General features: G+C 37.1%; 1 protein-coding gene across 2 annotated transcripts in view; it reads right to left on the reverse strand.

Moving 5' to 3' along the window:
* The window catches only part of USF3 (upstream transcription factor family member 3), a 46,935-nt gene that overhangs the window by 12,120 nt on the left and 16,422 nt on the right, over positions 1-18,393 (reverse strand). The window contains exons 3-6 of one of the 2 annotated variants that reach the window (XM_081235765.1): positions 10,767-10,882; positions 9,270-9,334; positions 7,514-7,542; positions 5,334-5,416 (exon numbers count right to left, since the gene is read on the reverse strand). In XM_081235765.1, coding sequence (XP_081091891.1) covers positions 5,334-5,416; positions 7,514-7,542; positions 9,270-9,316 — 159 coding nt within the window. In that variant the 5' untranslated portion in view covers positions 9,317-9,334; positions 10,767-10,882. Of the gene's footprint in view, positions 1-5,333; positions 5,417-7,513; positions 7,543-9,269; positions 9,335-10,757; positions 10,883-18,393 lie in introns of both variants that reach the window. The other variant, XM_081235766.1, reaches the window with a different exon arrangement.

Genomic DNA, 18,393 nt, shown 5'->3' on the forward strand with positions numbered 1-18,393 from the left:
TGTGGAATCTAAAATACAGCACAAATGAACCTATCCATGAAACAGAAACAGACTCACAGACATAGAGATCAGACTTGTGGTTGCCAAGGGGGAGGCGGGGAGGGAGAGGGATGGACTGGGAGTTTGGGGTTGGTAGATGCAAACTATTACATTTAGAATGGATAAACAATAAGGTCCTATTGTACAGCACAGGGAACTATATCCAATCTCCTGGGATAAACCATAATGGAAAAGAATATTTTTTAAAAAAAAGAATGTATATATGTGTATAACTGAGTCACTTTGCCATAAGCAGAGATTGTCACAACATTGTAAGTCAACTGTACTTCAACAAAAAAAACTTAAGTATGTTACATTATTTTGTTTTAATTTTCAAAAATATATTTTGGGGACTTCCCTGGTGGTGTGTGGTTAAGAATCCGCCTGCCAATGCAGGGAAACAGGTTCGATCCCTGGTCGGGGAAGATCCTATGTGCCGTGGAGCAACTAAGCCCGTGCGCCACAACTACTGAGCCTGCGCTCTACAGTCCACGTGCCACAACTACTGAAGCCCGCATGCCTAGAGCCCCTGCTCCACAAGAGAAGCCACCGCAGTGAGAAGCCTGCGCACCGCAACAAAGAGTAGCCACCGTTTGCCGCAACTAGAGAAAGCCCACGTGCAGCAACAAAGACCCAGTGCAGCCAAAAATAAAATTAATTAATTTAAAAAATATATTTATATATCTTGGATGGTATGGTCATTTTATGGATCTTCGAATCCTTGAGCATGGTATATCTTTCCATCTGTTTGTGTTGTCTTTAATTTCCTCCATCAGTGTCTTATAATTTTCCAAGTACAGGTCTTTTACCTCCTCAGTTAGATTTATTCCTAGGTATTTTATTCTTTTTGATACGACTGTAAATGGGATTGTTTTCTTAATTTCTTTTTCAGATAGTTTGCTGTTAGTGTATAGAAACGTAACAGATTTCTGTATATTAATTTGTATCCTGCAACTTTACTAAATTCATTAATGAGTTCTAGTAGTTTCCTGGTGGCATCATTAGGATTTTCTATGAAGCGTACCATGTCTTCTGCAAACAGTGACAGTTTTACTTCTTCCTTTCCAATTTGGATTCTTTCTATTTGCTTTTCTTATCTGATTTCTGTGGCTAGCACTTCCAGTACTATGATGAGTAAAAGTGGCAAGAGTGGGCATTCTTGTCTTCTTAGAGGAAATACTTTCAGCTTCTTACCATTGAATATGATGGTAACTGTGGGCTGTCATATATGGCTTTATTATGCTGAGGTATGTTTTCTCTAAACCCACTTTGTTGAGAGTTTTTATCTTAAGTGGATGTTGAATTTTGTCAAAAGCTTTTTCTGCATCTATTGAGATGATTATATGATTTTTATTCTTCAATTTGTTGATATAGTGTAACACACTGATTGCTCTGCAGATAGTGAACCATCCTTGTATCCCAGGGATAAATCCTTTTTGATCATTGTTTACGATCCTTTTAATGTACTGTTGAATTCAACTTGCTAACATTTTGTTGAGGATTTTTGCATCTATGTTCATCAGTGATACTGGCCTGTAATTTTTGTGCTCATGGATTGGAAGGACTAATACTGTTAAAATGAGCATACTACCCAAGGCAGTCTACAGATTCAATGCAATCCCTATCAAAATACCAATGGCTTTTTTCACAGAACTAGAACAAATAATTTTAATATTTGTATGGAAACACAAAAGACCCCAAATAACCAGAACAATCTTGAAAAAGAACAAAGCTGGAGGTATCATGCATGATTTCAAATTATACTGCAAAGCTACAGTAATCAAAACAGTATGGTACTGGGACTTTCCTGGTGGTCCAGTGGTTAAGACTCTGTGCTTCCAATGCAGGGGATGTGGGTTCGATCCCTGATTGGGGAACTAAGATCCCACATGCCGTGTGGTGCGGCAAAAAAAACCCCAAATAAACAAACAAACAGTATGGTACTGTCATAAAAACAGACACATAGAGCAATGAAATAGAATAGACAGCCCAGAAATAAACCTATGCACTTATGGCCAATTAATCTATGACAAAGGAGGCAAGGATACTTTGGGGAAAAAGACAATCTCTTCATTAGGTGGTGCTGGGAAAACTGGACAGCTACATGTAAGAAAATGAAATTAAAACATTTTCTCAGACCATATACAAAAATAAACTCAAAATGGATTAAAGACCTAAATGTAAGACTGAAAACCATAAAACTCCTAGAAGAAAATATAGGCAGAACAGTCTGACATACATTGTAGCAATATTTTTTTGGGTCTGTCTCCTCAGGCAAGGGAAACAATAGCAAAAATAAACAAAAGGGACTACATCAAACAAAAACTAAGACAGTGTCCTTTCATAAAGCAAAAGTTGAGACAAAGGCAGAACCTGATAATGCCCACCTACTGCACAGTGAATGAAACTATCAACAAAACAAAAAGGCTGCCTACTGAATGGGAGAAGATATTTGCAAATGATATATCCAATAAGGAGTTAATATCCAAATATACAAAGAACTCATACAACTAAATATCAAAAACCAAACAACCCAAATAAAAAATGGGCAGAGGATCTGAATAGACATTTTTCCAAAGAGGAAATGTAGATGGCCAACAGGCACATGAAAAGATGCTCAACATCATTATCATAAGGGAAATGCAAATCAAAACTACAATGAGATATCACCTCCCACCTTTCAGAATGTCTGTTATCAAAAAGACAACAGGGACTTCCCTGGTAATCCAGTGGGTAAAACTCCGTGCTCCCAGTGCAGGGGCCTGGGTTCGATCCCTGGTTGGGGAACTAGATCCTGCGTGCATGCCACAACTAAGAGTATGCATGCCGCAACTAAAGGTCACGCATGCCACAACGAAGATCCCGTGTACCAAAACTAAGACCTGGAGCAACCAAATAAATAAATAAATAAATTTAAAAAACAGAAAAAACAAACAGAACCCAAAAACAACAAATAAGAAGTGTTGGCGAGGATGTGAAGAAAAGGGAAACTTCATGTCCTGTTGGTGAAAATGTAAATTGGTGCAGTCACTATGGAAAACAGTATGGAGACTCCTCAAAAAATTAAACATAGAATGACCATACAATCAAGTAATTCCACTCCTGGATATTTATCCAAAGAAAACAAAAACACTAATTCCTAAAGATATATGCATCCCTATGTTCATTGCAGCATTATTTACAATAGCCAAGATATGGAAACAACCTAAGTCCTCATCAATAGATGAATGGATAAATAAGATGTGATATGTGTGTGTATATATCTATGTCTATGCTATACTTTCAAACGGCTGTATTTATTTTGTTTACCAGTCTATTACTGATAAATACTTAAGCTATGAAAGAGGAATTTCTTTTTTTTATTCTTCAGCTTTTAAAAATGTTACAGTGAATGTTTAAGTTCTACTCAGTATTTATACTATTAAATATCTCCAGTACTTTATCCGATAGCTCTCTTCATGTAGGAGTCGGTGATTTAGGGCTTTGGTTCAGCAAGTTACAATTTTGGGTCCCTTAGGCTGGGTCCCATCAGAAATCCAGTATAACCCAGGAAACACTGTACTTTAGAGAAAGAAACTAAGATAGTGTCCTTTCTTAAAGCAAATGTCGAGACAAAGGCAGAACCTGATAATGCCCACCTACTGCTTCTCTACTGCAGATGGGGGTGGGGACATGTGGCAACAGTCAAGAAAATCTAAATCTATTCAGCTTCTGGAGACCAAATACTGACTTCCATTGCACATTCTAGGACACCAAGAAAGAGAAATGATTATGGTTTCCTTTCAGAGAAACCTGTAGGAATAGAAGCCAAGGGGAGTAACATTTTATGGGGCAAACACCAGTGCTTAGTGAGCAGCTACTATACATTGATATGTGGAGAAAGAAAAACAATCAGAAGACATAGTACCTCCCCTTAAGTTTGCCTGTGTGTTAAGGAAACAGAAAGTATCTTTTTAAAAAGACTAAAAAACACATTTATGCAAGACTAGGTACCATCTTGTAGGGGAGAATGGAAAGAAACTGAATTGTAAGACCTTGCTGAGGGAGACAGTGTTGTGAAGTGAACACATTGATCTGGCCCTCCCCACCAAAAGCCTGGGATGGTTTGGGACTGGGAAGCTCCAGCTACCCCAGAAGGTGGGGTGAGGCATGGGTTAAAACTGAGGGGACTGATAGAAAGATTCTTATTTTGCAGTAATAAGAACCACACACACACACACACACACACACATCCTATGCAGCTGGATGACTTCCCCTCTTCCCCAACCACAGGAGACAAGTTTATTTTCTGTGAAATTTGAACCAGAAGATTTCAGCCTCAAGGATACTTACTTGGCACAGAAGTGGACAAGATGAGGCTCCTAAACGAAAACAGGGAGGTAAAGTAAAATCCTGCCTTCTAAAGCATGAGACTCTCCAGCACCCCTTCCCCATCCCAGCCCTCAGAAAAATGGCAATGAGCCTTATAGTTCTTTTCCCACCATTCCCACTCCTAGGTAGGGTGCTGAAGGCTCCTTCTCCGGAAAATAAAAATTAATAGCTAACCCCAAAAGAAGAAATCTACAAATACTGATATTGTTTAGTTCAGCAACAATAACAACAACATCAGCTCACTAGCCAATCACCAGACAGTTAGGACCACCAAACCACAAGCCTGTTCAATCAGCTTTTTAATGTCTCATTCTCAAATATGAAAAAAACAGCTAAATATCATTAAACATTTAAGGAATGTCTCCAAAAAGAAAGACAAAACATCAAAACAGAGGAGGGGAAAAGGAAATCAGAAGAAACAAAGACAATATAGAAAATAGAAGAAACATTAAAAAAACCCGAAACCCTATATAATATTCTCAAAGCTGAGATGATATTATATCCATAAAAAATGTACAAAAGGAACAAAGAGAAAAAGAAAAAAAGACTTGGAAATTAAAAATATAAGAGCTGAAATTAAAAACAGAAGAGTTGAAAGAAACCAACTAATTGAGATTGAAAAGGAAGGGCAGAGGGTTCCAGAAGTAAAAAGGTTCAGAAGGTTCAAAGGAAAAACTGGGAAAATGGAAATTATGTGGCAATTTGACCATATAGAAACTGTAGTAAGAGACTGCTGGAGGTGTGGAAAGAATTAAAGATAGGCAGGTATATAGAAAATTGAGCAAATGAAAAACAATGAGGCAATTATTAACTCTAAAAAACCATTAATGGCAGGGAACAAAAATAATCATTCTGAGCACAGAAACAACTTAGGGAATTATATGATCACAAGCAATTGGTAAAAGTATGAGTGGATTTCTTACCTGTTTCAGCGCAGGGGAGCATGGGATCAGCTCTCCTATTCTGTTTATCCCAGCATTGATTTTCTTCTTTCTATGCCTCTCCACTAGATAGAGGAAAAATTCATTTATCAAACCTTACAGTACTACTGCCAAAGTGTCTCATTCTCCCTGAGTAAAGAAATTTTAGGTAAAGAAATACCTAAGAAAGTCTTATCAAATAGTATCTACTGAATACAAATAACTACAATAAGATTTCTAAGAATGTCATATTCTAGGTTTAGTGTTATGGAAATCAATATAAGCCATACCATTTATTAGGATTTAAAATAATGGAATCTATAATAATTAAATTCAAATTATAAACACAAAGTGCTAATACTACATTACTCTTAGGCCATTATTATATTTCAAGTAATTATTAGAGATTTTAATGATAACTAAATTACAAGAACCCACTAGCTATGTTACTAGAAAGCTGCTTCTTTATAGCAAAATGGGCAAATTAGACCTTTTTAGACAGATTAAAGAACTTTAACACACCTTTTAGGCTGACTAGAAGGCATTTTTGGAATAGAAATGGCTATTAGTTGTGACTTAAAATAGACAAGAAAAGGCAGTGGTTTATTTTTTTCTGTGGGGTCTGTGCTGTTCACTTTGGCCCATCTAAGAAGCTGAACAACTGACAACTTCTCAATTAACTGAGAAATGTTCCAGGCTTACGTGCTACAACTTTAAAAGTTGTATGAAAGGGGCAAGAAGATACAAGCGATGATCTAAACAGTTTTTCTATAAGACACTGTAAATAGAAAAATCAGTCTACTTTCTGTTAGTTTTCTAAAACCTTCCTTTTAACAAAGGACTTCAGCGCTTCTAAGAGGATGATCTTTCAGATATAGCATAAGTAGGTCTTGTTTTTCAAGATATATACTTTTTGCTTCATAATCTAGCAGTAAGAACATCCTTTAAATGACATCCATTTACTCTCTCTTAATAAATTACTATCAGGACATATTTATGGTCCCATGTGACATCTGATTCTAATAAAAAGATTTAGTTCATATGGCCAAAAAAATCAGATTTATTGATGTGGCCAAAAAAAAAAAAACCCACAAAGCAATAAACTATAGCTCACCTTTTTTCTGAATTCTCTAACAATAGTATTTGCTGTTATCTAAGAGCATATTTTTTAATGTGTGTAGATAAAACAACAAGAACAACAACATTAAGGCTCTATCCACAGTGATAAAAGGGAATTTAAAGGTAGTAAACTCCCATTCTGGGGAACAGCAATATCCTACCAGTGTCCAACACATCTTTCCATAGATAAAGTTTTCCCCAGGGTCCTTTCCTTAGGGAAGGGAAGAGATTATTTATAGAGTAATAGAAATTGAGTCTAAAATATATATTTTTAGATCTGACTGTAGTCCCTGATGGAAAATAAAATGTTAAAAATGTACCAAATTGTCAACGTATGCATAATTACTTCTATAAATGTTTACCTGGCTGTGGCCTATAATTTTGATGTTTGAGATAAAAATCAAATATTTTTTTCTACATTTCTTCTTATAATTGAGAACTCCACAGCTTAGTTTAAGACTGTTCACATTTCAAGTACCTTTAAGATCTACAGCCTGCTCCCCATTTCTTCCCTACTGTAGGCAGCTAGCCCACTCTAGAATTTCTGCAGAGGTACATACTCTTCACTCTATTCAGGAAGAGTATATCTGGAATTCTCAGTGGGTGAAATCACTTAAAACACTAGCTCCAGGGGTATATTAATCCTTAAATTATTTAATAGGCTGTGAATTAGAAAGTGATAAGCCATCTTCATGAGACTTAGGGAGTATTTTGTCAACTAAAAACAATATAAAACAAATTATTTTATATAAAATAAGTAAGATACAAGGGTATATTGTACAACACAGGGAATACAGTCAATATTTTATAATAACTATAAATGGAATATAACCTTTAAAAGTTTGAATCACTATGTCATACACCTGTAATGTATAAAACATTGCACAAGTATACTTCAACATAAAAAATGCAAAAAAAATAACCCAAACAATGAAGGAACACTTTCCTAAAATGTAATTAATAATGATTCTGTGCTTATAACATAAAAACACAATCAACTGCAGTATAATTTCATTTTGAATACAAAAAATGCTAACAAATAAAACTTAAATTGCTGTTTCTACCTGCATTGTGTGTCTCCCGATTTTTCTTTCTGAAACAAAAAGTACAGATAAAAGGAACATGAAAATAATAGGAAAACATTTTACTTTATATTTTGAGAACTATAAAAATTAATTTTATGAATTTGTATTTGTTGTATCAATGAGAAGCCATTTGAAGGAAAATTTTCTTAATAATATATTATGGTATAAAAACCTAACTGCAGATACATCAATATAAACTTAGAATTCACAATTTCTCAAAGTAACTACAATTCTCCATTTTTCCATACCCAGAAGTCATTGGTTGGGAAGTAAGTCAATCATTGAAAATCTTACCTATTTGAAAAATGTACTTAAGGGGCTAGTCAGCTCTCTAAGTGATGTGCCAAGTACAGCTGCCCCTTGAACAACAGGGGTTTGAACTACACGGATCCACTTATACTTGTATTTTCTTCAACAGTAAATACTACAGTACCACAGGATCCGCAGTTGGTTGAATCCATGGATATGGAACCGTGGATATGGAGAACTGTGAATAGGAGGTCTGGCTATACCCGTAGCTACACGCTGTTCAAGGGTCAACTGTTGGTGATTTTTTTTTATAAATTTATTTTTATTTATTTATTTATTTTTGTCTGCATTGGGTCTTCATTGCTGCACGTGGGCTTTTTCTAGTTGCGGTGAGCGGGGGCTACTCTTTGTTGCAGTGCAGGGGCTTCTCATTGCAGTGGCTTCTCTTGTTGCGGAGCACGGGCTCTAGGCATGCGGGCTTCAGTAGTTGCAGCTCGCAGGCTCAGCAGTTGTGGCTCACAGGCTCTAGAGTGCAGGCTCAGTAGTTGTGGCGTACGGGCTTAGTTGCTCTGGGGCATGTGGGATCTTCCCAGACCAGGGCTTGAACCCATGTCCCCTGCATTGGCAGGTGGATTCTTAACCACTGCACCACCAGGCAAGTCCCTGTAGGTGATTTCTGATGTTTGCTCTGGCACCTGGCCAGGGGTAGGGATGAGTATGTACAGAAAACAAGCAATGGTACAGAAGAACCTTGTAATCCCCAGGGAGGGAAGTGTGGTAGTCACTAGCACTCATGCACTAACAACTGGCATCTGAGCCATCTTTTGCATTTATGTACCTTAGGTTATCCAAACTCTTACATTTTCTTAAAAGCTAATCTACTAAAAACACCAATTTTCCCTTTTATGTACAATTACTCAGTACATAAGAATTCTCTAATAGCTATTTGGTAAGGAAAGAAAATAATGATTTTAATATTTAATAATGGAAGCATTGGCCATGCAATTCTAAGCAGAAACATTGCCCAAAATGCTAGAAATTTTGAAGGAGGTATTATACAAAGAATCAGAACTAATAGTGTACTAATGTGCATATTGGCATTAATGGTTTGTAATGTCACAAAATGTCGGTTCAAACTGACTGCTGCCTAAGTGAACTTAGTGTCCACCACAAAGACTAATATTGAATGCAAGTAGAAATTTCAGGAGAAACTAAACATTTAGCATAGATTAGGTATTATACTATTTTAACTACTGATAGTCATTTTATTTCTTACACTGCTAGTAGAATTTAAAGGACAGGTAAATTTTAATTATGTACCCCTTTCAGTAAATCTATTTATATTTATCCACACCTATTTTTGAAGAGTAATGGTTTTCTAGGCATCCAAATGAAAGTTCCCTAAAGGACTACTATTTAGCAAAGTGGGGACTAATTCTGTCTCTTATCTGCCAAACTGTATTATTTTTGGATTGTGTCTTCATACCTGTGCTGCTTTTTTGTAGGAGTCTCATTCTCTGTCATTTCTGGCATGGTTACAGTGATAGGAACCTACAAGGCATGGAAAGACATGTCAGAAAGTCTAAAGGCATTCTAGTATCTTGGAGAAACTGATTAATAGCAATTTGGTTTGAATACCAAGATGCTGAGAAATAAAAGTGACATCATGAAAAAGCACTGGATTAGGTGTTGTAGATAAGTATAAGAAGATAGGACAAAAATTATTATAACCAGCAGGTGGAGAACATGGTAAATGTCATATGTGAGGTATAGCCAGAAAGTGCTTGAGAAGATTGGAGGAGAGAAAGGTCATTATAGGTCTGGAAATCAAGAAAAGCCTAAAGGGGGTGTAGATTTGAGCAAGACCTGAAAAGACAGGTAAAACACACTTGTTGGGAGAGTACGTTCTTTGTTCATGATACTGTTTGTTCATGACACAAAATTTAAAACAATGGTCCTCCTCTCTGAACGCAGAAAAAACAAAAGTGACAAGTACACAAATATATAATATTCCATACATGGAAGCAAGCATTCATTCATTTATTCATTCACTCATTTGCCAGGCTTCTTTCATTTCAAACTGCTAGAAGTCTTACACATTACCACTTGAGAATCATTAAAATCTGAGTTTGAGTGTGAAAATCCTATTTATATTTAAAATATCATGATACTAAATAATATATGTACAATATGGAAATATACACCTATGCCAAAAAAGCCTGAAAGCAAATACATTAAAATATTAATCACAGTTATATAAGGCCAGGAATATTATAGGTGACTTCTTTCTCTTTTCTGATTTTTAAGAATTTTGTAATGACAACCTTAATGCTTTTAAATCCCAGGGATTGACAACTTTTCAAAGGAGGTCTGTCAAGTTGGGATACCTGTTCTGATACACTGGAGGAGGTTGCAAGAGCAGTTTCCTATTTTCTCTTTAAGAAAAAAAGAAGGCAGCAAGTAAGGAACTGAAGTCAGCGTGAGTTTAAAATCTGGTTCTGCCATTTCCTAGCTGTGAGGTCCTGGGCAAGTTATGTAACGTCTTGGAACCTCTCAGATGCTTCATCTCGAAAGTGGATCATAATCACAGTATCTAGATTATTGGGCTGTTTCAAGAAAGGAATGATGAAATAATGCAGGGAGAGGACAACAGCATGGTGCCTAGCTGTAGTAAGAATTTAATCAACATTAGCCATGGATATTAATGAGGTATTTCAGGTTAAGCCTTTAGCTCTAGAAAGGAGGGGGAAGGGTCCTGGGAAAGAAGAAGTAGATGCAGACAAGGTGCTGACAGAAAAGTACTAACTGAAGCAGCCTGAGGAGAAATGTGTGCTCTAGACCCATTTCCAGCAGCTTATTCCACCTTCTCCCTAACATTTATGAAGGTCCAGATCAGCCTAAAAAACAAGTTCACATTAGATAACCATAGAATGACAATGTGGGACACGTGAGTAAATAAATCAATCCCTGTCACCTTTCTCACCCAAGGGCTTGCAGAATTTCTTCACTTTTGATTCCTGGCTTCCAACGCCTCCCGTTTCTGATCCAAATCTATCATCTTCTGCCAGAAGATGGTCTATAAGTTGTGTTTTCTTCTTACTACACAAGAGAAAAATCAGTGAATGTTTATAGGTTTCCATTAGCAGCGTGGAAAACAAGGACTAGCAACCTAGAGCAGGCAGGCAGATTTTCCATGGCATACAAATGATCCTGAATTCTCCCCACCTCTCAAAAGTTAATAAACCTGGTTGCTTTCAAAAGTCACTTCCCCGTGGGTTATGAGTGCTCCACCCTGCACAAAGATGGTAGCACAGCAGCCACTGGACAGTCTCCAGAAGGTGATTCTCCCCTTTCTCATGCATGCTCAGTTTTCCTTGCCCTCCGCTGTCCTCAATTCTAAAATTATCTTTCCTTCAATCTCCTACTTCCCCATTCTCTCTTGTGCGAATGACTGAAAACTTACTCAAGGACCTACCACTAAGGCACCAGGAAGACAGCCCTCAGATCTGCGCATTGTCTGTGCTCTTAAAAAATGCAAATATGGGGGGGGGGCGGAATTTCCTGGTGATCCAGTGGTTAGGACTCGGCGCTTTCACTGCCAGGGCCTGGGTTCAGTCCCTGGTTGAGGAACGAAGAGCCCACAAGCCTTGCAGCATGGCCAAAAAAAAAAAAAAGCAGATATATGGGGGCTTCATCCCAGACAAATGAGAAGTGCTAGGTAGGGCCCAGGAATCTGTATTTTCAACAAGGTCTCTGGGTGATTATTTTTTTCTTTTTCTTTTCTTCTTCTTTTTTTTTTTTGGACAAACTTAGCTCCTCTTTAGGGCAATATTTCCTAAACGTTCCTGATAATCTGAAGGTACTAGTTTAAAAATACAGGTTCTCAGCCCATCCCAGACCCACTGAATCAGTCTCTAAGGAAGGAATTCAAATCTCTGAGGGAGGGACCTGAAATTTAATGAGTGCCCCCAGGTGGTTCTTATCAGGACAATTTGAAAGCACAGGCAGATATCTTGGTGAAATTTCAGGGACCTGACCAATACTCTACTGTAGGAGAGATTATTTGTGATGTGGTATGAGAGTTGACCTGATAATTTTACCTATAAACCAGTAAGGTCAGATTTGCCTCATACCCACATGAGTCAGCATTTGGTCATTAATATCACAGTTCCAGTTGTTCCCCTGTAGCCCTTTTGCAAGTTTGCAGATTCATGTTACAATTAAGATACATGAAGTAAAAGTTTTAATTTTTTTTAACACCTAGAATCTTAAAGTAAATGACACTAGAGGCTTATCACATAAGTAAACACATTCAATAAACTTCACTGTGGTGAAAGCCAGTAGTTTACTGAAAGAGGAATATAACGGCGAATCAAAATGATCCAGTTTACCAAATGTCACTATAAATATCCATCTCAAAGCACATTTTAACCAATTCAATTAATCTAATTCAGTGCAAAATTATTTCCATGTCCATTACCTCCTGATATTAAAATTGCATTCCTGACACTAAAAAAGAACATTTACTGGAATGAAGAACTATATAATATTGTCATAAATCCTTGTCCACTTATTAATTAACCTACTAATAAGGAAATGGCACTTTTAATACAATATTTATGTAACTAAATACAAATATACCCTTTAAAATATTTAAGGTGCCATGAATTTTTGAAAATTGTCAAAACGTTACATTAGTAATCTATGGATTACTATTTTTCATGGTAAGAAAGAATTATTTCTGAAATCGGTCAAACCCAGTGGTTCTCAAAGTGTGGCCTTCAGATCACCTGCATCAAAATTACATCTTTTAAAACTTTTTCCCCCTCAGGGTAAAGCTTACATATTAGTCAAATGCACAGATTTTAGTGTAACATTCAGAGAGTTCTGACAAATGCATACACCTGTGTGACACAACCCCTAGCAAGCTATGGAACATTATTATCATCAGAGAAAGTTCTCTCATGACCCTTCCTACTCAGGGCCTTCCCCCTACTCCCAGAGAGGTGACCAGCCTTCTCATTTTTTTCACCACAGAGCTTTATAATGTATTAACTGAGAATGCTGTTTCAAACTTTTACTCAACATGTTGTTAAAATTCATTTGTAGTTTGTTCCTCTTTACTCCTGAGTACGAATATATAATTGTGTGTGAATTTATAACCCAATTTGTTCATTCATTTTTCTGTTCACGGACGCCTGGATTGTTTCCATGTTTTGGCTACTATGAATAAAGCTGCTACCCAAGAACACTGTTGCGTAAGTCTCTTTGTGGATATAGTCTTTCATTTCTCTTGGTAAATACCTACAAGTATAATTGTTTATCACGTCCCCTTAAGTTCCACTCCTAGGTATCTACCCAAGAGATGTCACACTTTCTCCAGAGTGGTAGTACCATTTTACACCGCCCGCGATGTAGAAGAATTGCTGGTTGCTCCACAGCCTCACCAGTACTGGGTTTTGTCAGCCTGTTAATTTTAGCCATGCTGGTGAGTATACAGCGGTATCATGACTAATGATATTGAATGCTTTTTTTTTTTTTTCTGCGTCATGCAGCTTGCGGCACCTCAGTTCCCCAACCAGGGATCCAGCCCATGCCCCCTGTAGTGGAAGCGTAGAGTCTGAACCACTGGACTGCCACGAATTCCCTTGAATGCTTTTTATGTGCCTATTAAGACCATTTGTAGATCTTCTTTTGTCTGTTCATATCTTTAACCAGTTTTTTAATTGGACTGTTTATCTTTTTATTATTGATTTATAGGAAGTCTTTATATATTCTGAGTTATTAACTGACATATCTTCTGGACACCTGTCCTTTGTCTGAAATATATTTTGCAAATACTTTCTCCTATTACATGGCTTGCCTATGCTTTTTCTTATTTTCTTATTTTCTCTCTTCAAGTTCATTGATTCTCTGATTTGAATTGATTTTTTGGCTCCACCTCAGGGCACATGGGACCTTAGTTTCCCACCCAGGGATGGAACCTGTGCCCCCTGCACAGGAAGCAAGGAGTCTTAACCACTAGACTGCCAGGGAAGTCCCTGCCTATGCATTTTCTTAAATGTGCCTTTTGGTGAGCAAAAGTTCTTGATGAAAATATAACATCACTTTTTCTTGTCAATTTTTTCTTTTATGATTATTTCTTTTTGTATCCTGTCCAAAAAGACTTTACCCATCCCAAAGATATTCTCCTATGGTTGCTTCTAGAAAGTTTATAATTAATTATAAATTAATTACTAATTAATAATAATATTTAGGTCAATGATCCATATTATTTATGGCATGAGGTAGGGGTCAAAGTTATTTGTTTTTCATACGGATATTTAATTGATCCAACACCACTGCTTGAAAAGATTTCCTTTCTTCAATGGCATCTTTGTTAAAAGTCAAACATCTGTAACAGTGCAGTTCCGTTTCTAGGCTCTCTATTCTGTTGCTCTATATTCTGATCTATCCTTATATTATCACCACACAGTCTTGATTAAGCTTATGTTTAAAATATAGATTCCTACACCCCACCCCAGACCTAATGTATCAGAATCATGGGAGGGAGAGGTCCAGGAATACGCAGTTCTAACAAGCTTCCTAGTTGATTCTTATACACCCCAAAGTTAGAATGTATTACATTACTTTAACACTCCTTCCTCTAAAACTGATACAAATTGGTGAGCTTACAAATTAGGGTCCACTTGAAAAGACCAGTGAACTTGGATTTAGGAAACCTGAGCTCTGTCTCAGATTTGCTACTCAATAGCTATAGTCCATTTTATTTACCATAACGCAGGGCCTAAGTTTTTTCATGTGCAAAAGAAGAGGGTAGGTCTAGACTCAACTGTTCAAGTATGGATTGAGTACGTACACTGCCTAGCAATTGCAGAAATAAAGATGAATACAGTCTAGATCAGGGCTTTCCAAAAAAGCTTTGTGCAGTGGAAAATCTACTTTCCATATGGTCACCACTAGTCACACGTGGCTATTAAGTGCTTGAAATGGGGCTAGTGAGACCATGGAATTAAATTTTTCATTTTATATATTCTTAAGTAATTTAAATAGCTACTTGTGGCTAGTGGCTACTGTACTGGACAACACAGGGAATGTAAAAAATAAGTTAAAAGGTGAAAGATGAATTAAAAGATAGGTTAATGAATGTCAGCTTCCTGGTTCTGGTATTGTCCTACAGTTATAAAAGATGTCACCTTTGGGTGAAGAGGGGTGAAGAGCACATGGACTCTTTGTACTGTGTTTGTATCTTCCTCTGAGTCTATAATTATTTTAAAAATAAAAAGTTTTTAAAAGCAAATTTAGGGAATTCCCTGGTGGTCCAGTGGTTAGGACCCTGCACATTCACTACTGAGGGCCAGGGGTGTGGAGGGCAGAAAGAGAACCTGGACCAGACTGTAAAGGAATTTTCTATGCCTAATGAATGTGTTCAGGTCTTATCTTAAAATCAGTGGTTCTTGACTAGCAATCCGAGAAACTAGCCTAGCACCACTGGTCTGAAGTAAAATGAAGTCCCCCGGTCTACAGTGAAATAGAAAAAAGGACAATGCAGTTAGGATATTTTTTTTTTTACTGGTAATATAACTTACGTACAGTAAGTCACTAACTTAAGTTCACTGCTCCATGCTTTTTTGCAGGCCACGGCAGTGAAAGCCCGTGATCCTAACCACTAGGCCACCAGGGAACTCCTCATGCATTTTTTTTTTTTTTTTTTTTTTTTTTTGCGGTACGCGGGCCTCTCACTGTTGTGGCCTCTCCCGTTGCGGAGCACAGGCTCCGGACGCGCAGGCTCAGCGGCCATGGCTCACGGGCCCAGCCGCTCCGTGGCATGTGGGATCTTCCCGGACCGGGGCATGAACCGGTGTCCCCTGCATCGGCAGGCAGACTCTCAACCTCTGCGCCACCAGGGAAGCCCCCTCATGCATTTTTATACATGAATACAATCATGTAACCACCACTCTGATCAATATATAGAACATTACCAGCATCTCAAAAGGCTCTTTCGAGGTCACTGCCACTTAATTCCCTGAAGTTTCTTTTAAAAGTATATATTCAGGGGCTTCCCTGGCAGTCCGGTGGTTAAGACTTCGCCTTGCGATGCAGGGGGTGCAGGCTCAATCCCTGGTCGGGGAGCTAAGATCCCACATGCCTGTGGCCAGAAAACCAAAACATAAAAGAGAAGCACTACTGTAACAAATTCAATAAAGACTTGAAAAATGGTCCATATCAAAAAATAAAATAAATAAATAAATATATATATATATGTATATTCAAAGAAGAATATATATTTCCAAAGAAGACATACAAATGACCAACAGGTATGTGAAAAGATGCTCAACATCTAATCATCAGGTCAATGCAAATCAAAACCACAAAGAGATCTCACTTCACACCTGTTAGAATGGCTATTATCAAAAAGTTGAAAGATAAGTGTCAGGTGAAGGTGTGGAGATAAGGGAACCCTCCTGCACTGTTGGTGGGAACATAAACTCGTACAGCCATTATGGAAAACAGCATGGAGGTTCCTCAAAAAATTAAAAATAGAACTACCATATGTTCCAGCATCACACTTCTGGGTATATATCCAAAGGAAATAAATCACTATCTCAAAGAAATATCTGTACTCCATTCATTGCAGCATCATCCACAGTAGCCAAGATATGGAAACAACCTAAGTGCCCACTGACAGATGAATGGGTTAAGAAAATACTGTACTATATGAATGTATTATTTTGTATATTGTATGTGATATATATATATGTGTATGTATATATCATTCGGCCTTAAAAAAAGGGAAATCCTGACACTTGTAACAACATGGATCAGCCTGAAGGACATTATGCTAAATGAAATAAGCCAGACACAGACAAACAAACACTGTATGATCTCACTTATATGTGGAAACTAAAAGAGTCGAACTCACAGTAACAGAGGGTAAAATTGTTGTTACCAGGGGCCAGGGGGTGGAGGAAATGGTCAAAGTGTACAATCAGTTATACATTGAGAAAGTTCTGAAGACCTAATGTACAGCATGGTGACTATAGTTAATATAAGGTATTGTATATTTGAAATTTGCTGAGAGAAAATCTTAATTGTTCTCACCACAAATGGTAGCTATGTGAGGTGACAGGTGTGTTAATTAGCTTGCCTGTGGTAATCATTTCACAATGTATACTTATATCAAAGCATTATGTTATACACCTTAAATATATATACTTTTTATTTGTCAATCATACCTCAATAAAGCTGGAAAAAATGTATGTATATATTCAGAAATGTGCTACTACCTCACACATTGCTGGTGGGAATGTAAAATGGTGTGGTCACTTTGGAAAACAGTCTGGCAGTTCCTCAAATAGTTAAACACAGAGCTGCCATATAATCCAGCAATTCCACCTAGGTATATACCCAAGAGAGTTGAAAATACATGCTCACACAAAAACTTGTACATGGATATTTGTAGCAGCAATGTTCATAATAGTTTAAGAGTTGGAACAAGCGAAATGTCCTCAGGTGACAAGTAAATAAAATGTGATATATCCACACAGTGGAATATTATTCAGCAATAAAAAGACATGAAGTACTGATACATGCTACCGCATGGGTGATCCTTATTATAAACATTATATTAAATGAAAGAAGTCTGACACAAAACGTCACATATTGTGACCTTTATATATTCCATTTATAAGAAATGTCCATAACAGGTAAACCCATAGAGAAAGAAAGTGGTTGCCAGGGGTTGAAAAGGATGGGGAGTGAATGCTAATGAGGAAGGGGGGGGGGTCTTTGGGGGATGATGAAATGTTCTAAAATTAGATAATGGTGATTGCTGCACAACTCCGTAAACATACTAAAAACCACTGAATTACTCTTTAAATGGTAAACTTCATGGTATGTGAATTAATCTCAATCAAGATCTTAAATTAAAAAAAAACTGTTTGATAGAAGTCTCTGGGTAATTTGAAACTCTCCACCCATTCATCTTTTTCGTCACTTTGTACATCTGCTTTCTTTCAGCATATAATTTCAAAATTCTACTTAGTTACCAGTCACCCCCAATTTCCCTAATACAAGGAAAATGTGAAGCCACCAAAAAGTACTGGCATTTATTTAAGAGAAGAGTTAGTTTAACGTTCAGTGGCAAGTTGCATCTTCTTCCCATCGAGAAGCAAATTAGTGGTAAAGGTTAATTGTAATTGTGTCTTTAGATACTATGAAGAGAAAAACCTAATTCTTATAAAAATTTCAAGTTGGAATTAAAGTGTCTTAATTAAAAATATTTTATGGCACATTGCTTAAACATCATTTGTCCATGGGTTGAGAAAGATCTTTCCAATCTCTGTATTTGTCTTGCTGCTGTTTAACGCATTCCTAAGCATTTTACAATTACTTAAAATGTTTTAACAGTGGCTACGTAGATATGCAATTTTAAAATATGTTCCATCTTGAGAATGAAAAACGGAGCTGGAGGAATCAGGCTCCCTGACTTCAGACTATACTACAAAGCTACAGTAATCAAGACAGTATGGTACTGGCACAAAAACAGAAAGATAGATCAATGGAACAGGAGAGAAAGCCCAGAGATAAACCCACGCACATATGGTCAC

The sequence above is a fragment of the Mesoplodon bidens genome, assembly GCF_964165515.1.
Source record: "Mesoplodon bidens genome assembly, chromosome: 5".
Classification (NCBI taxonomy): domain Eukaryota; kingdom Metazoa; phylum Chordata; class Mammalia; order Artiodactyla; family Ziphiidae; genus Mesoplodon; species Mesoplodon bidens.